A 23180-nucleotide genomic window follows, 5' to 3' on the forward strand; every position below is an offset into this window, starting at 1 on the left:
CCATCTATGTGCGTATTTTTGTGTGTATTATCTTAGAACATGTACTTTCTGTTTAAGACACATGATGTTTGCACCGAGCCAGTTTGATTCCTACATCGACAACAGCTTTCCAGGGATAGTCGACACCATGTTTCAGATCGAACATGGCAGCGACAAGTGGGATCAGCTGAAGCAGCAGGTGTACATTGCCACATACACCATACAATCAGCTGTCTTCACACTTCAGGGCCTTGGCTTGTAGCATGGAGGCTTTCATAAGTGCTTAAAGACTTGTGTGGAGTGACAGCAGCTTGGTGGCAACAAGTTTCCGTCCTCCAGAGCAGAACTGATTCTCTGCAACTTTATCAAACATATCTTCACAGAGTCTTTCTTATATCTGTATGAGTCAGGACCAAGAAAAGTGCACAATGCCAAGAAGGGAAAGAACTCAGAAATTAACATTGTTTCTTTCAGGCTGTCTTGTGATAGAAGTATTTTTCCATAACCAAAATGTCTCCAGCTGTTGTTGTTGAGCAACATTTTTCGACATCGCACACAAATGACCATAGACCATTTGTTTGCATAATCTGCATATTGTCTTTTGTTGTAGAATGTTCATATTTCTTAGCCAGTTATTATGTTTGGTTTTATTCCTTGTATTATTGTTATTATGGCTTATGTATTACCTCCTGAGTCTCAAGGACTCATTTTGTCTATGTGCAATTGATTTTTTCTTACAAACTTTTGGGAGAGAGCTGTTATACACCTTTAACATGATTTGGTGGTTGTTATAAACAATTATTTTGTTTGTAAAGATTTTTTTTGGGTTTGGTTAAATTTGTTAGTTCCAGTGATCTTGTATTGTTACTTTACTACATTTTGTTTTTATGCAGACATTATAATCATATTTTTGCAGGCTTGGTTCTTAATAATTTTTTTCAAAGAACAATTATATTTAGAGACTTCCCTCCCGTTTAACTTTTTAAATTGTCTTAAGTTTCATTATGATTAATATTGGTTTGCTTGGATGCTGTTGGTTATCTTTGCAAGTATTTGTTTTCTTCTGTTTCTTTCTATTCTACCTTGTTGTCAAGAGGTTAGCTCGTTTTGTAGGTATCTCAAGTAGATCCAGTTTCTGAATGAGTTGTCTGATTCTAAGCTGTGGATAGTGTCCTGTTGTTTCTTCTCAAATAACACGAGAACCAGAAAGATTATTTGATACTGTAACTCTTGGCACTTTATGACAAGAGAATCTGATGGTTGCATAGTTGTAGTGTTCAAATGTTAGTGTTTCCAGCATAAATATGGAGGAATATACAAAGTCATAACCTTTGCTTTGAATGTAAATGGTGTGTGACTCCAGTAGATGAAAAATTCAGCTTAAGTTACTGTATCTGACTGGAAGTTAAAATATTTAAATTATTTTCTGACTGACTTTTCTTGTGAACTTAAATTTGTCCATGATGAATTTTATAGTATTTGGTTTGAGTGCAGCATAGTACATAATTTTAGCTTTCCCAAACACATTTGAACTTTCATTTTAAAGTCACGTCTGTACTTATTTTGTGACTTTTTAAAGATTACGATGATATTAACCCCGATTTTGTATTTTTTTAAAAGAAATATTTAGACTGTATACATGCCCGTCGATCACCTTTTCCTCTTATTGATCCGTTAAATTCTTGTGTGACATTCCACATCTCAACTTTATCAAGTTTGTGTCCAACGGCTCCAAGTCCTCCCTTAGACTTTCAATAGTTTTGTTTTGCTTTGTCGTTTCTGTAACCATTTGTTGCCTGGGGCTATTTTAATGAGTTAATTACGCATGGCATGCTTATCAGGCAAGGACGAAAATCATCTGCTTCTGTCTTTGGCCTGTTTCTCGATTGTTCCCCAGGCGTAGTTCCCTAGGGATTGTAGTTCCTTCTCTACTGTCCGTCGCCAGGCTTTGAGAGTCGAGGACACAGCGCTTCCTGGTTATGGCTTCGTGGTCGCCTCCGAGAATGTCATTAGACTTCTCAGTCTTCATCGTATTCTCCTGAGGTGGCATGGCTGTCCTGATAGGATTGGGCCAGCAAGTCTTCCCGTGAAAGGTTCGTAAGATCCTGAGCACGCGCTTGGTATGAAATGTGAACAGTTTATTCAGGTCTGCCTCCCTCACCTCATAACATTTTCAAGCCATGCAGGAGGACGTGTCTCTGGTATAGCTTGATGCTGTACCTGGAGGACTTCTAGACGTTGTTGAGTGTCTAAAGGGCCGCACCCACGCATTCCCTTCTCCTTCCTTACTGAGTCTGCTCACCATTCACTATTTATCGTGTTTGTTTACGCTACCGAGGCTTCTGAAGGTCTCGGCTGTGGGGATATCTTTCCAATCGATTTGAACAGTTCTCGGGTTGCTGGTGTTAGGAGAGGCCAGTTCAGTGCGCTGGTAATAATTGATGCTACCTTTTTTTAAAAAAAAATTTACCTGCACCTGCCATAAGGTTTTCTGGTCACCTTTTACCTGCGTACGGTCCGCTGTAGATTGGATCCACTGCTTGTTTGGGAAAGTCAGAAGTTCAACATTGACGCTGTCCAGGCATTTATAGATAAAACTACTGTTTCTCTCACTAGAAAATGGGGATGAGGATCGCTAGTCATACAGTATAAACGAACTTTGTGTACTGTTGCTATCACAGACCATCAGTGGATGGGAATTTGGCTAATTTTACCTGATGCGTAACCAAGAACAGACTCGCTACCCTCTAGAAACTGCATTTTCTGCTTTTTTCACTGTTCTCTCTCTTTTATTATCACATTTCTTTTGTTCACTGTCTGTGTGTGTGAGAGAGAGGTGTTGTGTGCAGTTGAAACAAACTTTGTGAAGTATATCATTTTCATGAACTCTACCCCACCGGCGACTTCGCTCAGCACTCGCTATTTATCCAGACGCTGCACGTACTAGCCTCTGACACTGCCTGTCGTCTGTCAAAACAGCGAAGGAGGATGAACTCCCAACAGTAGTGGTATTCACAGCATAGGTAAAGCATAGACTAAGCTTCTGCAAGCCAGATTTATTAGAGAACTGAGAACTGGTGTTTAATGCCATTCCAGCAACTCAAGGTTTATCATAGCCAAGTAGGAGGGTCATGTTAAAAGATGAGAAGATCGAAAGTCTATGTACATATAATTTAATGCATATTTGTGTGTTTATGTTTTATATTTGAAAAGTGCAACATATAAACAGTTCCATGTATTTCTTTGCCTGTTAATCAGCTCCTGGAAATAAAAACTGATTACATTGATAATTAAAATAATTTCGAGTTTGTGTCAGGCAGGCTGTAACTGCTGTTTGCTAGAAACAGTCTGGAAACAAGTGTATTAAAGTTTTAGCACTGCTGCTCAAATTAGATATTGTTGCGAATTGCTTTCCGTAGTGAATAAGAAATAATCTCTTGCAACTCGGATTCTTTCAAGGTGAAAGATATCTTCAGTAGGAGAATTAAATATTCTGTTGTCAATGACTGTCGTGCTCTAAGTTAATCGACAGATGCCAGAGCCAGATCCCTAACGAACGCATGATCAATTCTTTTTCGACCAGTCGTGGAGTGGCATCTCAGGTTATCGCGTCTGCCTTAAATAAAAGTTAATGGATTTTTTTCCCCCATTAGCAGCGAACTTTGCCTTAAGTGCAAATAGACGTGGTGACCTCGAGGCTCAAATTCAAGTTTGTGAAAAACTAAAGCGACTAGTCGACTTCTTTACTTTGAAAAAAAAGAGTTGCCTACGCAGCTGGAAAAGGAAATTTTGTGGCTCACGGGCAAATTTCCATTAGCGATTTTTATTTCACAAATGTGTGTGACATTGCAAGTTTTATTTCTTTAATTATTGTCAGACTTTTTTGCAAAAAGTGCGGCACCACTTCTAATAACTTGGCTTAAAATGCAAAAATCAGTATGCAGAGTTGAGAATGGTTTCTGCGTGCATATGAACATGAATAAATAAGTTAGCACGCGGAGGGAGCGTTGTTGAGGGGTTGCTCGATCCCTTTTTTCATTCATTAACTACAATGTGAGCATAGTGTTTGAATGGGTGATGCACAGGTTTTTGCTTGACATACTGTTGTCACTGAGGTCAAATTACTGGCACAAGATGTCCAGGGTTTTATTAGCATATCTATTTTTGAGGTAGTTTCCTGATATACATCAATTAACTCCAATCTTTACTTTGTATTATTGTCTGTACAAGCCATATATGCAAATATGTTCGGGATCACGGGAGCGGATCCAAGAAATAAGTAACGGGTGCGGGGATTCCTCGAATATCTTGCAATTGGTCATTTGTTTTAGTTGTTGAATGTAACTGGAGGCTTGTAATCTTTAGCTGTTCACATGACATTCAGATCCTCCTCACCACATCCAGAAATAATAATAATAATTACCATCATCAACCCCAGCTTTTGTTCTTGACTTCCTGGTCTGCATCATCAGCAGTGCAGAATTTTCATTATCGTCTGCATGTCTGAAAACCCACCTGCCTCCTGTCATCCTGCATGTCTGGGTGTATCATTCAACTCTTCTCCTTTTGCATTAAAATATGTTCTTGATGAAGGATACACCCAGATATATCTGTGTGAATGCTGTGTTTTAGTCCGAGCATAGTAAATACGAGGATGAGAACACAGTTTATCAAAGTGTAACGAACGAGTGGCTCATGTGTGTGTGTGTGCGCTTGCTTGCTTGTTTTCTGTCCTCGTATCTCTAGGATAGAGATGTTAGTCGTGTTATACAAGTTTGTTTCCTTAAGACAATTGATACTTCGACAGTTGTGTCCATCTTATGTCCAAATAACATTTTCACACTTTTTCTTTGAAACAGATCCTCTTTTGTAGTGAACGCCACACGCAAACGGTCACATCACATCACCACCCCTCTCCCAACCCCAACCCGTTCAACGTAGAAACTACACTAAAATAACAGCAAAAACATAAAAATATGTCTACTATTCTCGGCACTAGCCTCCACAACCTATGCTCTTAGAGGTCTTTAATGACGCCGCCACATCAAAGAAAAGGCGGTCGTCACGAAATGCACCCACCCACGCACTGCCACTCACGTCATTTGTTGTCTGCCTCCCTTTCCCTGTTCCTTCCTAGTGTCCTCAAACAAACACACACACACACAAAAAGAGAGAGAGAATAAGCCCCAGCCTTGTGACAACAGTGTTTTTCAGTCTTTGTTATTTTCAACCTTTACAATCTCACACTTGATTCAGAAAGGGCTTTTCATCAACATAAAAAGAGCTCTTCAGAGTTACTGGAACAATAGCACAAACAAGTAAACAAAAGCTCTGAGTAAGTCTGGCCAGACGACACCAGAGATCAAGCAAAGTGCAGAGGACAAGCTCGAATTTTTCCAGCCCGAGATTTTCGGTTCTTGCCAGAAGAAGTCACATAAAGACTGTGTTGTAATTATTGGGCGCCTTTTATGCGAAGAACCCAGACAGACAAATAATTCCTCAAAACGAGGAAGGAAATTACATTTTGTGCAATGACACGTTGATTTCAAAACTTTCATGGCACAAAGATGCAAACACGTATGCAGCTGTAGATAAAGAAACTAGTCAGAAAGGAAACTAGTAGACAAGTTTAGCAGTATACAAACTGCCATAACTAGACACGTTCAACTGTAAACTTTTACAAAATCGGGAAGAAAATAGAAAGGGACAACACTAAAAAAAACCAAACAAACAATAAAACAAAATGAACGTCGACTCAACGGAGCTCAAGGATAAATTGATGTTCTGGTGTCGTGAATAGGATACTGTGTGTAATGCCAGTAAATGGCAAAAATAAAATTTAAGTTGTGGATCAGAGAAAAAGAGATGGATATTTATATTCTTCTAGCATTATTGCTTAGTTTAAATTAAACTCTGGAGACAGCTATAACCTATGGAGTCCTGCAAAACAAAACAAAACAAAGACAGTTGGGTAAACCGATTCGACTGCACCTAAAGAAAATAAGCAAATACATTTTTTTTGTCCAGGAAGATTTGCTCCAAGACAAGGAAGCTCAAGCAGGAAATGATTAATCACCAAGGTTAAGACGAGGTAAGACTTTAAGCCTTTGCCCGCCGTGCTTGTGCTAGTTAATCTGTCAAAAAATTAGACAAGAGTTTAATTAACCTAAAAAAGCAATAAAGAAAAACAGTCTAAACAGAGATTTGCATTGGTGGGTGGTTGTCTGTCGTTTCGCCCTATTTTAAACTCTAATCACAACGGGTAATTTATTTCCCAGAAGCCAGAGGCAAACACGCACATTTATTGGATCGAGAGTATTTAAAGGAAAACGTTTGTGGACTGCAGCAGACAGTGGATGGAAAACAATTGAAAGTGAAAGAAAATGAATATACTTACAGTTCAAACCCGATTAATGTTAGACACATTAGCACATGCAAACTAAAATGGACGCGATGGTTTCTCTCGCAAATGTCAGACTTCGATGAGTCATCAATTCATGATAATGATTTTAAAGGCATCTATATAAATTATACGAAAAAATGAAGTGTGAGAACTGTTTCCATACTTAACTGTGTACGCCACTCAAGTGTACAATTATCTGGCACGAAAAGACTCAGAAAGTTGGATATGAAGAAATATCTTGTAAACAAAGATATTAGTTATCCAACCTTACATGTAGGGAGATCAACGGTTTGATTTATTATATATTTCACATGTACAGTTGGCTATACTTGAAAAAGATTTGAAGATAGACAAGAGTGAGTAATCAAGTGGTTGGAACGCCAACAGCGAAATCACTAGAAGCCGGTGAGTAGGTGGCACCAAGTCTGGTGTGCATGAGTGAACTCAAAAGTGAACTCAAACTGAGAGTTGAAATAATTTAACACTTCGGTGTATACAAGGAATCTTAACTCCACTAAGTCTAACATTTCTTGCTTAACTTTAAGACCATCTTCCCTTTCCCCATGGCATAACCTCCTAGCATTGGTTTGTATAGGGGAGACAACCACTATTTGTACATCTGGCGCAGTTATCCTCTAATAAACTATAGTCGGGTTGCAAAGGTTGTTTACTACAGCGTTGCGGGATGTGAGCGTTGGATTTACAACCCAGTTCACTTCTGATTTTCTGAGTGAGATTATTCACATGGGAAGAAAAAGAAAACGAATTAACATGATAAATTCTTTTTGACATAAAAAAAATTAAAACTAGTAGAATCCAGGAACGGTCACGTGGAAAAATCTATCTCTGTCAGACATATAAAGAGAGAGAGAGAGAAACCAACATACGGAAGCACTGATAGTGACCTGTGTGAGAGAGAGAGAGAGAGAAAGAAAGAAACCTACGGAAGCACTGATAGTGACTTGTGAGAGAGAGATGAACATATAATTTTATTTTCCGCTGTTTCCAAGCCACTGTTCCCGTCGCAGCGCGCGAGCTACTGTTCCGTCTCTACAAGAGTTGCCCGCCCCTTGCCGGGGTCCCTCCGCTAGTCGGGCCAAGCAGGCTGCCAGCATCGCAGAGTCCAACAAGTTTCCAGGCGGCGAGTGCCAGCACACACACACACAGATGGCCCGTGAACTTCATCGGGTCGCTACTGTTCTTCCGCATCTCTCACCTGCCCACGCCTGCGCGTTGCTCATCTGTTAATCATTTGCCTTCGGTATCGCCTCCGATCCGCACTGTGCCCTTGTCAGCTAATTTTAGCCACTGCACGCAGGGTCCTGCTGATTCGGGAAAAAATGTTTGCCAACTCTCCTTTTTGTGTGTTTTTATTCACATATAGCATCAAGCAGTGAAGTACTTATACTCAAATCAGATGGAAACTTTCTTTCAATGACAGTTGTTTTATTATTGTTTACATCGTTTGATTAAGTTTAAATACAAGAAAGTCGTGTATTTCAGACAAAATAAATTCATCCAACTGAAAATACTTTTTAATCGTGAAGCAAAATTCATTAGGTGAGATCCGATGGTTTGTGATTACTTGTTTTGTGGTTTGAGAAGTACAGCAGATTCAGTGATCGTGTTTGTAAGAGAGATTGCATCCCTGTGATACGACCTCCAGTCCGTTGCCCTGACGATGGGGTTTGTCGACTACCTCTCGTCGTCACGCAGGATAGTGTAAACACGTGACTGCACGCGCTCCTGACGGTTTAAAGTGTCGCGCGTGCTACGTTCTCGAAGGATTGTCTAGTCCAGGAACCTGCAAATGCCGTGACTGGGGTGAAAGGAATTTTCACAGGTAAGTGTGAGCACTCATTATCTTGTGTGTTTACTCTTATCAATTGCTCGAGAGAAAGAGAGAAAGGGATATAGTTCGATTAATCTTCTAAAGAGTATGTTAAGTTATTTTTCTTTCAAAACTACTTGCAAAAAACTATTTTTTGTGAAAAAAATGTTTGATAGAAGATTCAGATTATTTTGGTTTGGATCAGACAAGAAGAAAATATGACAAGCGAGGAAATCGAACTTATATGTTGAAATGTAATTTTATCAACGTTTGATTACTTTCATTATCATCATCACCACCACTAATAAAAGCATCATCAACAAAAAACGCCAGTAAACAAACAATAACAGCAAATCCTATTCATTACCACTCTATGAAAGCATGCGCTTGACGCAGACTGAAAGAGCACAGGTTGTTTCGACATGTTTGCGCAAACAGTGTTCTCCTGTTTGTTTGTTTGGGGTTTATTTTTGTTGAGTAAGCCACACGTGCACAATGTGTCGTCAAGGTGATCCCCGTCATGCGTTCTTGCACACAAATGCATCCGCAGGCACATAGTAACTAATGCCAGAACTCATCGCCACCTGCCGCACATGCTTGTTCAGCGAATAAGGGAACAAACGAATGAGAGATAAAAATAGAGAGAAAAAATTCTTTGTTAGGGACTGATAGAAATCGAAACTTTGTTGCTTATTTGAATTTTATTCTTCACACCTTCAAAACATTCAATGCCATCAGTCCTGGATTCATCCAAAAAACGAAGCAGAGACAATTCGGAAATGACGACATTTATTTTTAAACCACATTTCTCATTTCTGCATTCTGCAGGCTTCATTAGGAAAAATATGATTCCGAACGCACAATTTCAGCATGCAATTATTCCGTAGGAGCCATTAGCCAAACCTTCATTATTGTCCCAAATCACCTCCATTTCATCTCTTTCCATCTTCACAAGAAAAATAGAATCGAGCGTTCAAACAGTTCAGCTCGTCCATGCATCAATTATTCAAAAATGGAAGATCACTGACGTCGACTTGCTAACAGAAGTGTTTTTGTCCTGTGGAAGAAGTCGAGGCTAAATTTGTTAGAAACGGTTGAAGATCTGGGTTTAAAACATTTTCAACATAATTAGGGTATTAGCAATCAATCACAAAAGTATTTTTCACGTGTATATTTTTTTCAATGACTATATATATATATGTGTGTGAATGCATGTGCCTTGGCACAGGCCTTGCTGTAAGTCTGACCTACCCTTGGTTGGTCTTGGTGATCAAGTAAGCATATGGGTAAAAGATTTCTATAAAGGTGGAAGATGTGGGAGGGTGAGTCTTGTGAAACAAATGGAGCCTTGTATGCATGTGCATTCTCCTTGCCACTCTCCATCCACCATTACACGACCTTTCAACAAGAACACATCCACAATCTTCCTTCTTCAAGCTCTGTTCATCCTTCATTCTCTTGCTCTTTCCAATGAAGAATCTTAAGACTCCTCAATTACTCCTTCGTCTATCTTTCCTCTATACTGACTTTATGGGAAGGCTCCTGGCTGATGTACAGCCCGATGACACTTTAACACGATAAGTCTGTCGAGGCCCCGGATGAGGGGAGCCATGTTGGTTCTAGCAAGTACGCTGTCTAAGGGAGTTAAGTGTCTATAAACTTCGTAGACTGGTCTCCCGTTGTGTAAAAAGAGATAACCTTCTTAATGATGTCATCTTGAGAGACAGCTGACCTCTTCATCATTCAATTTTCAGGGTGGTCGATAGAAAGCAATTATTCGAGGGACAATGACGAGAAAAGAGTTCATTAATAAGCTTACCATTAAGACCATCCCTAAGGAACTACCACGCCACACCGTGATTTTCTCCCCCTTAGAGATGGGCTGTTTATTAATAGAAGATTACTACGGAAGTACATACCCCGGGGTCAAATATATTGCCTCTCGCCTCCTCCTAGTCCACTGCTGTCACGACAGTGCGAGAGAATAATGTATGCCTTTGATGTACCTTTATTGCAGTGTTTAATGTGTCCCCATGTGTTATCACCACAGTGCGAGAGGACAAATCGCAGCTGGAGTTTTCCATGGGCAGCTGCCAGGTACAGTCTACTGCTCTGAAAAAAGTAGAGACTGGTTTTACCCCAACACCACCATACTTATATTAAAACAGTTTTCGCCAAAGTAAACATCAAACTGACTATCTAGCACGTGATGTAAATGGAATCCAATCCCATAAATCAACATTGATGGCGGAAACTAGAGCGGAATGGGAACGAAGGCGATGATGTTGTCGATAAACACGAAGGTATTACTAGAAGACCTGAAGAACATGCTAGATTGAAGTAGATCATGCAATGTACACTTGGCCACAATTACCTTGGTTTTTTTAAATACTCACCTTACGGAACCTAAAAGTAAGGGACAGTATTCTTGTGATGCTTGGAGCCAGCGAAGCAACTTCCGTTACGGTAATAGAAAAGAAAAATCAGTGGAGAGTCAAAATGTTTCTACGGATGTGTGAGTTCCGTTTGATAGCGACTCCATTCTGGGGAAAAGCAGAAAGGAATCATCTTTGGCTTGGCTCAACACTAAGTACCTTTCACTGACCAGACAGGTGGAAGGTGGATTATTGCCGCAGATTGGTTCATCGTACCAAGCACCTTGAGTCTCGATGTCCGACCCCTTGTGCGCTCCCACCGTTGTACCTCTTACTAGGATATATCATATTGGGTTGTCTTTTAGTGACAGGAGCTAGACTATTGGTGTGTGCATTCATCTTTAAAAAATACTGAAAAATCGCCTCGTGCATCCCTCCCAAAACATTAAAAAAACCTCCAAAATACAACAAACAAAATGAAGGCAAAAAAAAAAGGACTATCGACAGAACTATGTTCAGTGAACCTGTGAGAAATTTCTTTTAGTTTAATTTCATGCCTGAAGTGATCAAAGCTGCTTTTGGAGACTATAATTTATCAGCTGCATGACATTTTTCTAGGAGAATTTTCATACTTCAAGCTCGGTCATTGGGCACAAAGAACTCAGAGAAGCAAAATCTTGTCGAAAAGTAACGATTTGGAGGAGATTCATAACGACTGAATTACACCGTATTGAGGTGAACATCGGACTGAGGAGATTACAGGGTTACAATGTTTGGAGGAGATTCAGTCAGTCAGTCGTCCTTTGACCTGCACCTGTCGTCGGGGGAGCACAACAGCAGGTGACAGGGTCCACCACCCTTGTGGGCGAGTCAGCAGGTCCTGTAAAGGAGACCAGTCCAGTCTCTGACGTTCGTAAACCAGTTCTTCCTCTGGCTTCCGCGACATCGACCTCCCTCCAAGGTGCCTTGGAGGATAGTCTTCTACAGGGTGTCGTGCCGGGTCACATGACCAAAGACCATCTTACGTCACCTGACTGTTGAAAGTAGAGGTTTCTGGTGTCCTACGAGTGTGGCCATCTTGTTTTGCATAAAGTTGTTGGTTTTATGTTCTTTGTATGAGATCCGGAGCACTTGTTCATAGGCACTTGTTCTCGAATGACTACATTCTCCTTTTCTTTTCGGTGAGTAGAGTCCACGTGCCACATCCGTAGAGCATGATGGGCACTACCAGGAATTTGTACATCCTGTACTTGGTATGGCTATGCCAGATCCTATCTAACCTAGCCATTACCGCTGTTGATGTCACGATCATGGTGCCGATATCTGTCGTGGAACTGCCGTCCTCGGAGAGGGTGGCTCCCAAGTACTTGAAGCTACTGACCTCTTCGAGCTGTATCTTTGCTTCGCCGCTTCCATTGACCACAACTTTGCTCATTTCAGTCCTGTTCTTCATCTCCATCTATGAGATTACAGGATTGCAATGTCTGGAGGAGACTACATAGTTACAAGATATGGAGGAGACTACATGGTTACAATTTATAGAGGAGACTGCAGGGTTACACTCTACTGAGACTATGAGCGTTTAGGGTGGGAGGCCTCTAGTGCTTCGTGTCTTTAGAGTTTTCTCCCTTCCCTGCCAAACAAATGATCAGTCTTCCCGTGCTGCTTCCCTGTGAAAATAGCTACCTTTCCGACAAAAATAATTAGTGACTACTAAAGAAGAAGAAGAAAAAAAGCAGAAACAACGTCGGCAAAACCCCTCAAATATCCAAAAGAACCATCGGTGATGTTAATCTTTGTACAGAATTAAGTTTTCCCCGTTAGAAACACGATCCACATGGAGGCTGCTCTAGCGCCGAGAGACACAAAAACTAGTCGGTCAAAGGGGATCAAGGAGAAATTCAGAACCGCATTTAACTTTGGCTGATAAGGAGATACAAAGACATTTTTGTGGTGTTGTGTGCGATCTGGAAGTTTCGACATTATACACAATTTCTGGTAGAACTGGCCGTGACTGTAGTGGCGCTGAGATAACAGTGCATACAATATACTCGTGTCTCAAACACAATGAATTCTCATGCACGGTTAAGACTGGTCAGATATTATTCTTCTTCACAGAAAAGAAGACATAAACAAGAAAGAAATAAGAAAGGAAAAAACTTCCACAAAGCAGGAGCCAAGAGGAGTACTCCACGAAGCAAGATGTGTGTCGCCGGATGAGCAACAAAGTCATTGCAGAAGAAGACGAAGAAGAAACAGTAAATGAGCTTTGAGTGAGAAGAGATAATACTCAGTGCTACCGAAATGACAGAAACAGTGGCTGGGAACAAAGACATTAAAATCCCGAGGGACAACAAGGGGAGAAAACGTAATTGGCAGCACGCCGCCGTTAAGGAAAATATGTGTTTAATATTTAATTTCCTCCACCACTGATCGTTAAGGGGTCACTGCCAGTGTGACCTCTCCTGATAGTGAAACCAGTTTGGGATTTGGGTAGGGGGATGACCAGTGGAGGGTGGGGGACAATATAGTTAACATGACTACACTACAAGTGTATCAAGTTACGGCGGCGTCCTCTCGGTGGTGGTAAGCTAGCGGATTATTAACATCCCTGTAGGTGGGTGAGGTCGATTCCCTGTTACTGTATGCTTGACTGTGTGTATGATTGGGTTTTACAGCGTCTGGGGCCATAGGAAATTCTGTCTTGTCAAGCAGAACGCGATAACTGGCCTTCATTTAGCTTTTAGTTGCACTTGGTAATGAATGGAAACTGCGCCGTCTGCACGCGTCTGGCATCCAGAGGACCCCTTAACTAAATAAGAACACCATTTATTTTCAAAGCGCGACAACGGAGACAGCATCATTAGCATCAAAAGCTAGCGAGTGCCGCATCGGTGTTCACGTGACTAATATCATGTCATTCATTAGTATGTCATCTACCTTGACCTCATAAATAACATCCTGTCTAGGTTTTTTTTTTCTAAAGGTGAAAAATTGGGTGAGTTGTATACACCTGGATGACTGTCAATGCCAGTGTCAGGAATTGTGTGTATATGTGTGTGTGTGTGGTTTCCTCGCTTTTATGTGCTGTTCTGTCGTCTCTACCTCACTGTGCGACAGGTGTCTATGTCCTACCTTTATTAATATCTGTTGTTTGTGCTGTCCCTGCCTCCCTTTGTTGTGCTAACGACTTTTTTGGTATCACTTTGTGCTTTCATGCTTTTGTTTGTGCATTTTATTTATGCATTCAATAGCTTGCCTTCTGTAACATAAAAAAGTACATGTGTGTCTGAATATTCGTTTTTCAGTGCGTATGTAGGTTGTGTGTGTGAGAGAGAGATGGAGACACAGCTAGTCTATCTTTACACTAGTCGTGCTCGCCTGAGGGCTCCTAATCACATAAACATGACAAGAAATCTCAGACTCTTATATTACAACAAACATGCAAATTCTGAAACGGCGCCGGAGTTTAATTCCTCTCTAAAACAAAATTTGCACAACCTAAGCTCGATGGATGGAGCGGGAGAAAAAAAAATATGGACATCCAGGCAGGTCGGTGACGTGAGGAAGGTTTGCTTCATTGTCAAAAGACAACCAAGAGCTCAGCATCGCCGATGATTGTTCACGTTTATCAACACTCACAGCACGAATGCTCTTTGGAAAAAAGATGGATTGCTTGTCACTACAAAAGATAAGAAAAACTTCCGAAATAATGCGCCGGGATTATCCAAGTCATGCATCTCAAACGTGAACTTGGCTTCAGTGCTCTTTTTTCTCAAAGAAAAGCAATCCGACCAGATTTGTAAAGCTAGCCTCACACGATTCGACTTGTCGAATAACACCAGTGCCTAAAAACTACACTGTTCTGTCAAAAAGGATTATCGTTTTTAAGTATTTCACACATTTAAATTGAATCTCCATTGTAGAATTTAATTTTTTTCCCGAATAACGCACACCAGTCGTTAGAAATATTATATTAAAGCTGGATTAGCCTTGTTCTTAGTGACAGATTTGTATAATGCGCTACAGGCTTTAGCAGCCACGTACTGTTTGTAAAGTATTGAATATCAGAAATTATTTCTGCCAATAAGTTAAAACCTAAGATTTAAGGTCTAATGACTTTGCAAAGCTCAGTACGTGATGCTGCTGCTGCTGCTGATGACGATGATGAAGTCCTCAACACAGACATATTGTTCATGGATGCACTTACATAATAAAGGTCTCTTCCAATGGGAGGATATGGGGTGGAATGTTATCTATGTTAGACATATCAGTGTACGAATCTGACATCATGAGTTTGGACTTTTGTGCATTGCTATGTTTGAAGGGTATTTTAAGAAGGTAAGGAATTCTTCGCCTGTCAATACAACAAAACATCGTCCCCTTCTCCCAAAACAACATCAGTAGCTTCATCAGTCACTCCATCCTTGTAGCCATAGTACGAATTATCTCCTTGGTTGCTTGAGATGAGATATGTGCAGGGAAAACACATGCGTATACACTCAAGCAAGGGCAAACAAACTAGTCAATCAGGAGAACTCTTCCCACCAACTGACAGAACGAATCAACTCTTATGTCAGTCTCTCAGACAGATTATACCAGTTCAATCTTTTAGCAACCTTCCACAAATCTTGAGACCTACCTTTCCCCTAGCTGGCAACCTTTTTTTAAACCCAGCCACTTCAGGAAGCACTCAGATTTATTAGATCCCTGAACTTTGAGGTTTAAAAAAAATAAAAAAAGAAACAAGTTACATTCTTTCCTAGAGTTATTGTACCGACATTTTTTCCTTCACGTCTGCTGGTCTGTGTTACTACAAGGGACATACTGTGCAGCAGTAGAGGATGGCTGAGGGCTAAGAGGAATGGTGTTCGATGCCAGAGGCGAACCCATTTTGTTGGATCTATACCTGTATTTACTTTCCCTAGCTGACTCAGCTGTTGAATGGATTAGGGTAAAGAACTGGGAAGGAAAAACAACAAAAAGAGGAGAAGGGCACTTCCCTCACAAAAACTCTGGCCCCGTCTCCAACAGTCTCCAACTGATCACTCCAAAGGCCTATCTTCTTTTTTCACCATATTATTGAGCATGAATCTGCAAGAAGGAGGATTCCATGAAAAAATCTTGGTTGTCAAAGATGAGAATTCTTCAAGTCCCTTAACCGATATTTTTTCTCTGCAGCAGTTGTCGCCCTTTTCGCATTTGCCTCATGATTCTCCCTCTGTTCTTTGCTATTTATTTCCCTATTTTTATTGTATATCTATTTAGGGGTTATTTTGTTGTTTTGTTTTGCCATTGATGTTTGTGCTTTGACAAAAACTTTGTCTTCCAGTTTGATCCTTTTATTTTAAATTATTTTGACCCGGACAGTTGGTGTTGCATACGGTTGGTTTCTATGTATATCGACTTGAAGTTAGTATGTTTACTTATGTCTTGTTTTGATGTCTTTCTTGTCTGTCATTCACTAAGTGGATCTGCATAGAGGTATTGTGTTTATTTATATGTTCAATATCTCACTTGCTTCTAAAATTGCTTCGATTATCAATCTCACTTTGTCTGTGCAACTCACTTTAAAACCAGACTCGCGTAACTAAACCAGAATTTAAAATATAATTTAATCGTTTTATAGCAAATCAAACTGAATTTTAACTTTAAAAAAAAAAATGAAGAGATTTGTGTGCTCGGACATATTCTCTGTCTCTGATTATCATTCATTCCTTGACTAAATGACTGTTAGTTAAGCTGATCTGTTCAGGGACGAGGAACCCAGTTAGAAGCAGAAGCTGACAAAGCTCACCCCTAAAATATCTTGACTGACTTTGAACAGGTTTTGGATTCCTTTACTTTTGTCAATCAGTTCTTCCTCTGCCCACCTTGGCATCGATTACCCTCCAAGGTATTGCAAAAGACTTCGATATCGTTTATCTCTGTGTGTGTGTAAAACATGATGTGTCACAAGGACAAACAAGTCAGGGGGTGGAGAAACAGAATTGTTTTTCTCTTTACATCGACCCACCTATTAGTCCGCTCATTTCCTGTTTCTGTCAGGCGATAATCAAAAGAAAATGACTCCACCAGCGATAGCAACGATTAAAGAAGCAGAGCTCTTCCGTCGTCTGTCTTTCATCAGGCCTTACTCTTGCTTCCTCCACAAAACGGTGGAGACAACAGAAGAGAAAGAGGAAGCAAAAACAAACGATAATGTGTGTTCTGTACCTTTCCGGTGACAGACCGCATTCACTGCAATTTTACCTCCACAAAAAGATCATATTTACCTCTTTCGATTTTATCTTTCTATTATGTTTGGTTGTGGGAATGTGTGCTTGTGTTTGTGTGTGTGAGAGAGAGAGAAAGAGTGGGGTGGGATAGAGTTACCTTTTCTGTGAAGTAGAACCTCAGCTAAGAAGTGGAGGACATGGACACTCGCTCGCACGCACGCTAACACACACACACACAATGTCGATGACACCACACATTCATAATTCAGAAGACAATAACGAAGGCACGACACATGCAAGCACATGTGAAACGGCGGTTACTGTCTCTTACGGCTTCATAGAAAATTATGGTCACAAGAGGTATGAGAAATATAAAGCTTAAATATTGTTGAATATTATTGAATTTTATATAACAGAAGCTCACATGGTGGAGTGCACGTGGCCATAGATATTGGCAGCAATGAATGTTTCTGTCTGAAGGTGTGAGGGCGTGATTGAGTGGGCGAGAGAGAGAGAGAAAGAAAGATGAACGTAACTGTGTGGATCATAAACTCGCAACAACGGTTTTAAAATGACAGGACCTTTTTCTGCTTGTTTCCACAAATACGACGAACCTAGATAATTTACAAATAGCATCCAGCAAAGTCTGTATGTCAGTGGGCGTTGTGGTTTTTCTTTAAGCATTTCTCATGTTTCTTCCGGGTTGCATATTATCACCAACAATCTTCCTGATGGTCATAGACTAGATTATGGGAAAGAAAACAACAGCGGTATACAATTGTATACAAACAGCTAGTGGACCTGGACTTTGCAGATGGCATTAGTCACATATCTCATCGGCAGCAACATGCATAAATAAAACTGAGTAAGATAGCATAGGAGGTAGAGAAGACTGGCTTAACGGTCAGCAGAAAGAAGACCAAAGAGATGAGAATCAACAACAAGCAGGAAGTCCTAATACACCTTCAAGGAGAGAACATATTGAAAGCAGATCCCTTAATGTACCTGGGGAGCACTGTCAACAAGGACGATGGAGCGGACAAGGACATCAAAAGCCGCATCAACAAGGCCAGGCAAGCTTTCAACAGTCTGCGCCCATCTGAACTCCCGAGCACTATCCTTCCGCAGTAAGACACACATCTTCAACACCAATGTGAAAGCTGTCCTACTGTATGGTTCTGAAAGCTGGAGAGTGACAAACACCATCAACAACAAGCTCCAGACCTTTACCAACCGATGGCTACGCCATATTCTGGGAAGAAGATGGCCTGAAGAGATCTCCAACAGCAGTCTGTAGAAAAGAACCAACCAGAATGCCACTAGCCACGACATCACAAAGCGCAAATGGAGCTGGATAGGACACACCCTGCGCAAATCTTCTGACACCATTGCCAGACAGGCACTTGACTGGAACTCTCAGGGGTAGAGGAGAGTTGGGAGACCAAAGCAGACTTGGAAAAGAACAGTAGAGAGCGAGGACAAGGACGTGGCAACCACCTGGGCCCGACTGATGGGGGCTGCCCTATACCGGGTCCTCTGGAAAGGTGTTGTTGCGGCCCTATGCTCCTCGAGGAGTAACAAGGACTAAACTAACATGTTTCTTACGCCTATGAACAGTTTCTGAATCGATGAACAGCTGGCATTCCAATACTCATGTTTTTTTCCCATTAGTCCATTCTGGTACAGAAAACAATAGCATTGGCAAACAATACAGATAAAATGTGTGTGTGCGACAGACAGACAGACAGACAGACAGACAGACAGACAGACAGACAGACAGACAGACAGACAGACAGACAGACAGACAGACAGACAAAAATACTGGCACCGAGAAATGAAGCTATTGAAAACGTCCCTCTCAGATAAATTCTGAAAGATTTAGTTATAATAGCCAATCTTTCAGACACTCGACTTTGTCAAGCAGACCATCATTAAAGATTAAAGCAATTAGACGATAAAAAGATCAGAAACATAATGGTATACTTAAATAACTTCTACACAGCCTTGACATAGAGCTCACAGGAAAACGGAAAATTTGAAAACAACCTGTTCATTTTTCTAATCAGCCATTTGAAATGAAAATACAACTTTTTAATCCGGCTCTCAATTTTATTTTTATTCTTCCTTTCATTGATGTCGCGAACGGGACTCAGTCATTCTTTTGATATATGCTTTGATGTAGAAATAGCCTGTAACTGTCAGATTATCAGATAAATCACTGCCTAATGAGAGCAAATAAAGAAAAATAGCACCACACCCCCAGACAAGCCACCAGCCCAACCTCAAGCTCGTGAGCTGTTCCAGAATTGAGAAAATCTCTCTGGCAAACTAATTTGATTGCTGCTGGATATTTCCGACTGTGAATTTAGATTGCCTATTGACAGCTAGTTGAAATATATGCTAAATACATTTCCTCTGGAAAAAACTATCAATATTGTCTGACAATTGAAATGATAGGGTTTTTGAAAGAAGGAGTAAAAAAGGACAGACATGCAAACTTCTGTTAGTGAATGGTTGTCTTGTTTTTCAAATGTTTTTGAGCTACATAACCAAGAACCTTGACACTATGTCCATTGTTGAGTGCAATGTTTCAACTTCCAGACATGAAAACACTTCTAATGCCAGTCAGTGTTCTTCCAATGTTTACTCGCAATTCATAAATAAAACTAATATGTACATTTTTCTGAAAGGGACAAAAGGGAGCTTCATGTCATGACAACATGTTTTCGTGGCCTGGAAATACTTCCTTAACAATTAATTCTTCTGTTCAGTGTACCGAAGGCCGGAAGATATGTACACACCGTCAGCTTTTGAGATTCAAGACTGTCTCTAACGAATTTTAATTTCAAAAACAGACAGAAATATTGTTTGTTAAATCTGTTTTCAGGCAGAAAGAAACCTAGTGGAATCTGTTTTTCAAACGCGTTCTTTGAAACTATAATTTTATTCTCCTTTGATGCTATGGTTGTCTAAGATTGAATTTTCCTAATGCAACACAAACTTTAAAGAAAGGTGCACATGAAATAATCAGACATTAGCTCCCCTAAGTGAAAAATTACTTTGAAATGAGTTGATTAAACCGTGTTATTTTGCAAAATCTGTGGGGAGACCTCTGTCTGAAAAATCTTTGAACATTGTAAGTAAATGTCATCTGTTTTGTGAAGGATATCAAGACCAGGTTACAAAATGCTCGCTGATTGGCAAACAACATTTGAAGCATATCCTCGAGGCTCTTGCTTTGCTTTTAGTAATTTCAGACGGTAGAATATTCCTTAAATAATTTGATAAATGCATATTTCTGAGTATTATTCTTCTTCTTCTTGTTTTTGTTGTTTCTCTTGTCCTTTTTCTTGTTGCTGTTGTTATTCTTCTTGTATTTGTTTTGTTTTTTCTTGTTGTTATTCTTCTGTCTTTTTGTTGTTGTGGTTGTTGTTCTTCTTCTTGTTATTCTTTGTCCTTTTTTTAATTGTTTTTCATCTTCTTCTTCTAGAGCAGAACATTCTGTTTCTGGTTCGATAAACTCGTTGACGAAGGCAGCACGCGAGAAGAGCTCTGGCTCCCAACCAGGGGCTGAAGTGTATCACCGGGTGCTGTCAATTATATCCACTAACAAATTACCTCTCCTTTCCTGAAGTAACTTTTAATCTGGTTTTGTGCTAACTTCCATCAGTTGCCAACACCCCTGTGGTGGGCTGTTCATGACCGCATCTGCTCCTCGTGGCAGCTTTGATGCAAGATAAAGACATGCTGTCGTCTGCTAGTCTGCCAATTGTTTCCACTTACACTCTGAACCAAAGGTGTTAAATTCCTGTTACCAAAACAAAACATTCTTAAACGTCTGTTAGAATGTTTAAATTAACACAGTGAGTCGAATTTAAAATTACATGAATTCGACATTTAGACTATTTATATTCTTTTGAGGATTCGTTAGGTTATATTTCAACTCTAAAACGAATTCAGGTTGAAAACCCTCACTGCACAAGAGAATCATGGGTAATAGTCAATCAGGAGGATATTCGTGAAACGAGGGTAAATCGTTGCCAGGAGGTAAAGTTGGAAAATTGAGGAGAAATGTCTTGTCTCCGCATACTCCAGATGTTGATTTATGTTAGTCCCTGCAGGGAATATTTGTCCCTGTCTTATGAATACGGCCCCAGAGGTAAATTTATATCCGCGGGGTCTTGACCAGAGACAAGATGCCTCCCCTTGACTATGACTTGCCCTTGTTTCAGTCAGATGATATCTGGGTGTTGCATACAGTTCAGGTAAACATGCAGTCAATGCCATATAGTAACAACGATTAAACAGAACAACGTGAATCCGAAGCCTCCTACAACTTATACAATATAAACATGTCAGGAAATTAAAAAAATTGTTTGTGGCGGTTTGTTGACAGCGGCACGGGCATTAGAGACTGCGAACAGTGTAAAATCTTACTGATATAAAAATGAAAGTAATAAGTGAACAGAGTAAGATACTTGAGACACACTACTGCTGCTGCTGCTGCTATTACTATGAAGCAGAAGAAGCAGAGAAAGAAGAACAGGAAGAGGAAGAAAAAAAAAACAGGAGAGAGGTGAAAGTGAAAAAAAACCATCTCTCTCACAGCACGCTGATAATTGTCGCTATTCGGTATCCGTGATGCTGCAAGACTGGAACGCATTTCCTCCATGCCTCAAACCAGTCGTTAAGCACTCAGAAATGATAAAAGAAAAAAAAAAGGTAAGAAGAAAGAGAGAGAGAGAGAGAAAGTGAGAGAGACATAAAATCAAATCTCTCTAATTTTTTTTTGTTTGCTGTTGAAAACTTCGGCAATAAAGACAACATGATGTCAAAGGTCAGAGAACTGAGCGCAAAGATCAAAAGCTACCCTGTGCATCGAAGCGACTGGCCCTTTGCAGTCACCCATCCTTTGATGACCCACGCTTCATTTACGCCGCATGGTGGCGCCAAATCTGCATTTTTTGTTCCACCTTTTCCTGAGGGAGCACAGTCTTTAATACCCAGCCTTGCTTGTTGACCGTAGAACCGTAGAATTACATGGAATTGGGGAATTAGGTACCCTACATCCTTGTCTGATTGAAACTGCGATGATGTTTCCTCTCACCACCAGAGAACCGATGCAGGGAGGAATCCAATCCGGATTATAGGGAACAGTTGTCGGTTTTTGCCTTCATGAATTTTTTATCGCTGCCATTGTGACATACATTACACCCAGTGCGAGTGATCAGGGATAAATGAGCAAGTTTTAAATATACATGTATAATTAAAACTGCTTTGGATCATCAGTAAAATAGCCTTATTTAGTGATTCCTCTGATCGCCATCTGGTGTCCGAGTGCTTTGTACTCTCTCATAAATGAATAATTTTTGTTCAATCTACAAGCAATACAAAATAAAAGCAACGGTCACAAAAACCTGTCACAAAGGTGTAAAAGTGTGAAACAAAGTGTAAGCTAATGTCCTACTTTTCGAAAATATTTCTGCTCTAAAATAAGACAAAAAGTAACAACCGCAAAACAAATTTGGAAACCACTTTAATGAGACAAAATAAGCACAGAACAGAAAAGAAGTAATCAGAAGAATACAATGTAAGGCCGTTAGAAGAAGAAACTTTTCAAAAGGAGGGACTAGAAATCTGTAAACAGGGAGACATGCCTCGTGACTAAAATACATCTTGTCATTTTGAAGGATGTAAGTTCCTCATAAATAATGCACGTGTGCAGCGTGGAATCCTTCGCAGAAAAATACAATTAGACAACGTGAAGATCTGCCTGACCTGCCTCTGTCACGGACGTAGAAGTCACGTATCGCCACGTAGTAGTCACGTAGAACTTACGTAGTAGTGTCCAATCTTTTGCCAGTGTAAGCAGCACCAAGCAGCTGATCAAAGCTGCGGCAGAAATAAAACTCGGTTGCTAAGGCGCCCTAGCTGTGAACGAAGCGAAACACGTTAGTGAAGGCCATGATGTTCGCAAGTTTGGAGTGTTGCAGGAGAATCCAATAAATCAAACCTGACTGGCAGGGGGACATTAAAAATACATCTAACGTCCAGCTTTAGCGGTAGTTTGTCCCACATCAGGCAGAGAGAGAGAGAGGGGAGAGAGGGAGGAAGATGATGACAAAGGCAGAAGTCTGGAAGTTAGAACTAAAGTAACCTACGCGAAGAGGATTGTGGGCATGACTCGTACGTCCGTCCGTCTGTCTGTCTGTCTGTCTGTCTGTCTGTCTGTCTGTCTGTCTGTCTGTCTGTCTGTCTGTCTGTCTGTCTGCGACGGTGGTGAAGGAGATTAACATTTACGCTGAGTTAACAACTAATGCCTCATCACGGCCCACAATACAAGTGCCACATGTAGGGAAACAACAACAGAGATA

The 23180-nt window shown here is 40.5% G+C and overlaps 2 protein-coding genes across 7 annotated transcripts in view; both read left to right on the plus strand.

Annotated features, from left to right (window-relative positions):
- LOC112553655 (glutamate carboxypeptidase 2-like) overlaps positions 1-4411 on the plus strand; it is a 32479-nt gene extending 28068 nt beyond the window's left edge. For all 4 annotated transcript variants that reach the window (XM_025221014.1, XM_025221013.1, XM_025221015.1 and 1 more), the window contains one exon: positions 58-4411. In XM_025221014.1, coding sequence (XP_025076799.1) covers positions 58-241 — 184 coding nt within the window. In that variant the 3' untranslated portion in view covers positions 242-4411. The remainder of the gene's footprint in view (positions 1-57) is intronic.
- Positions 4412-7389: 2978 nt separating this feature from the next.
- Positions 7390-23180, plus strand: part of LOC112554255 (gonadotropin-releasing hormone receptor-like) — a 115054-nt gene continuing 99263 nt past the window's right edge. For 2 of the 3 annotated variants that reach the window (XR_003097225.1, XM_025221958.1), the window contains exon 1: positions 7390-8225. The gene's annotated coding sequence lies outside the window, so the exon portion shown is untranslated. The remainder of the gene's footprint in view (positions 8226-23180) is intronic. The other variant, XM_025221959.1, reaches the window with a different exon arrangement.

This window comes from Pomacea canaliculata, linkage group LG13, assembly GCF_003073045.1.
Source record: "Pomacea canaliculata isolate SZHN2017 linkage group LG13, ASM307304v1, whole genome shotgun sequence".
NCBI lineage: Eukaryota > Metazoa > Mollusca > Gastropoda > Architaenioglossa > Ampullariidae > Pomacea > Pomacea canaliculata.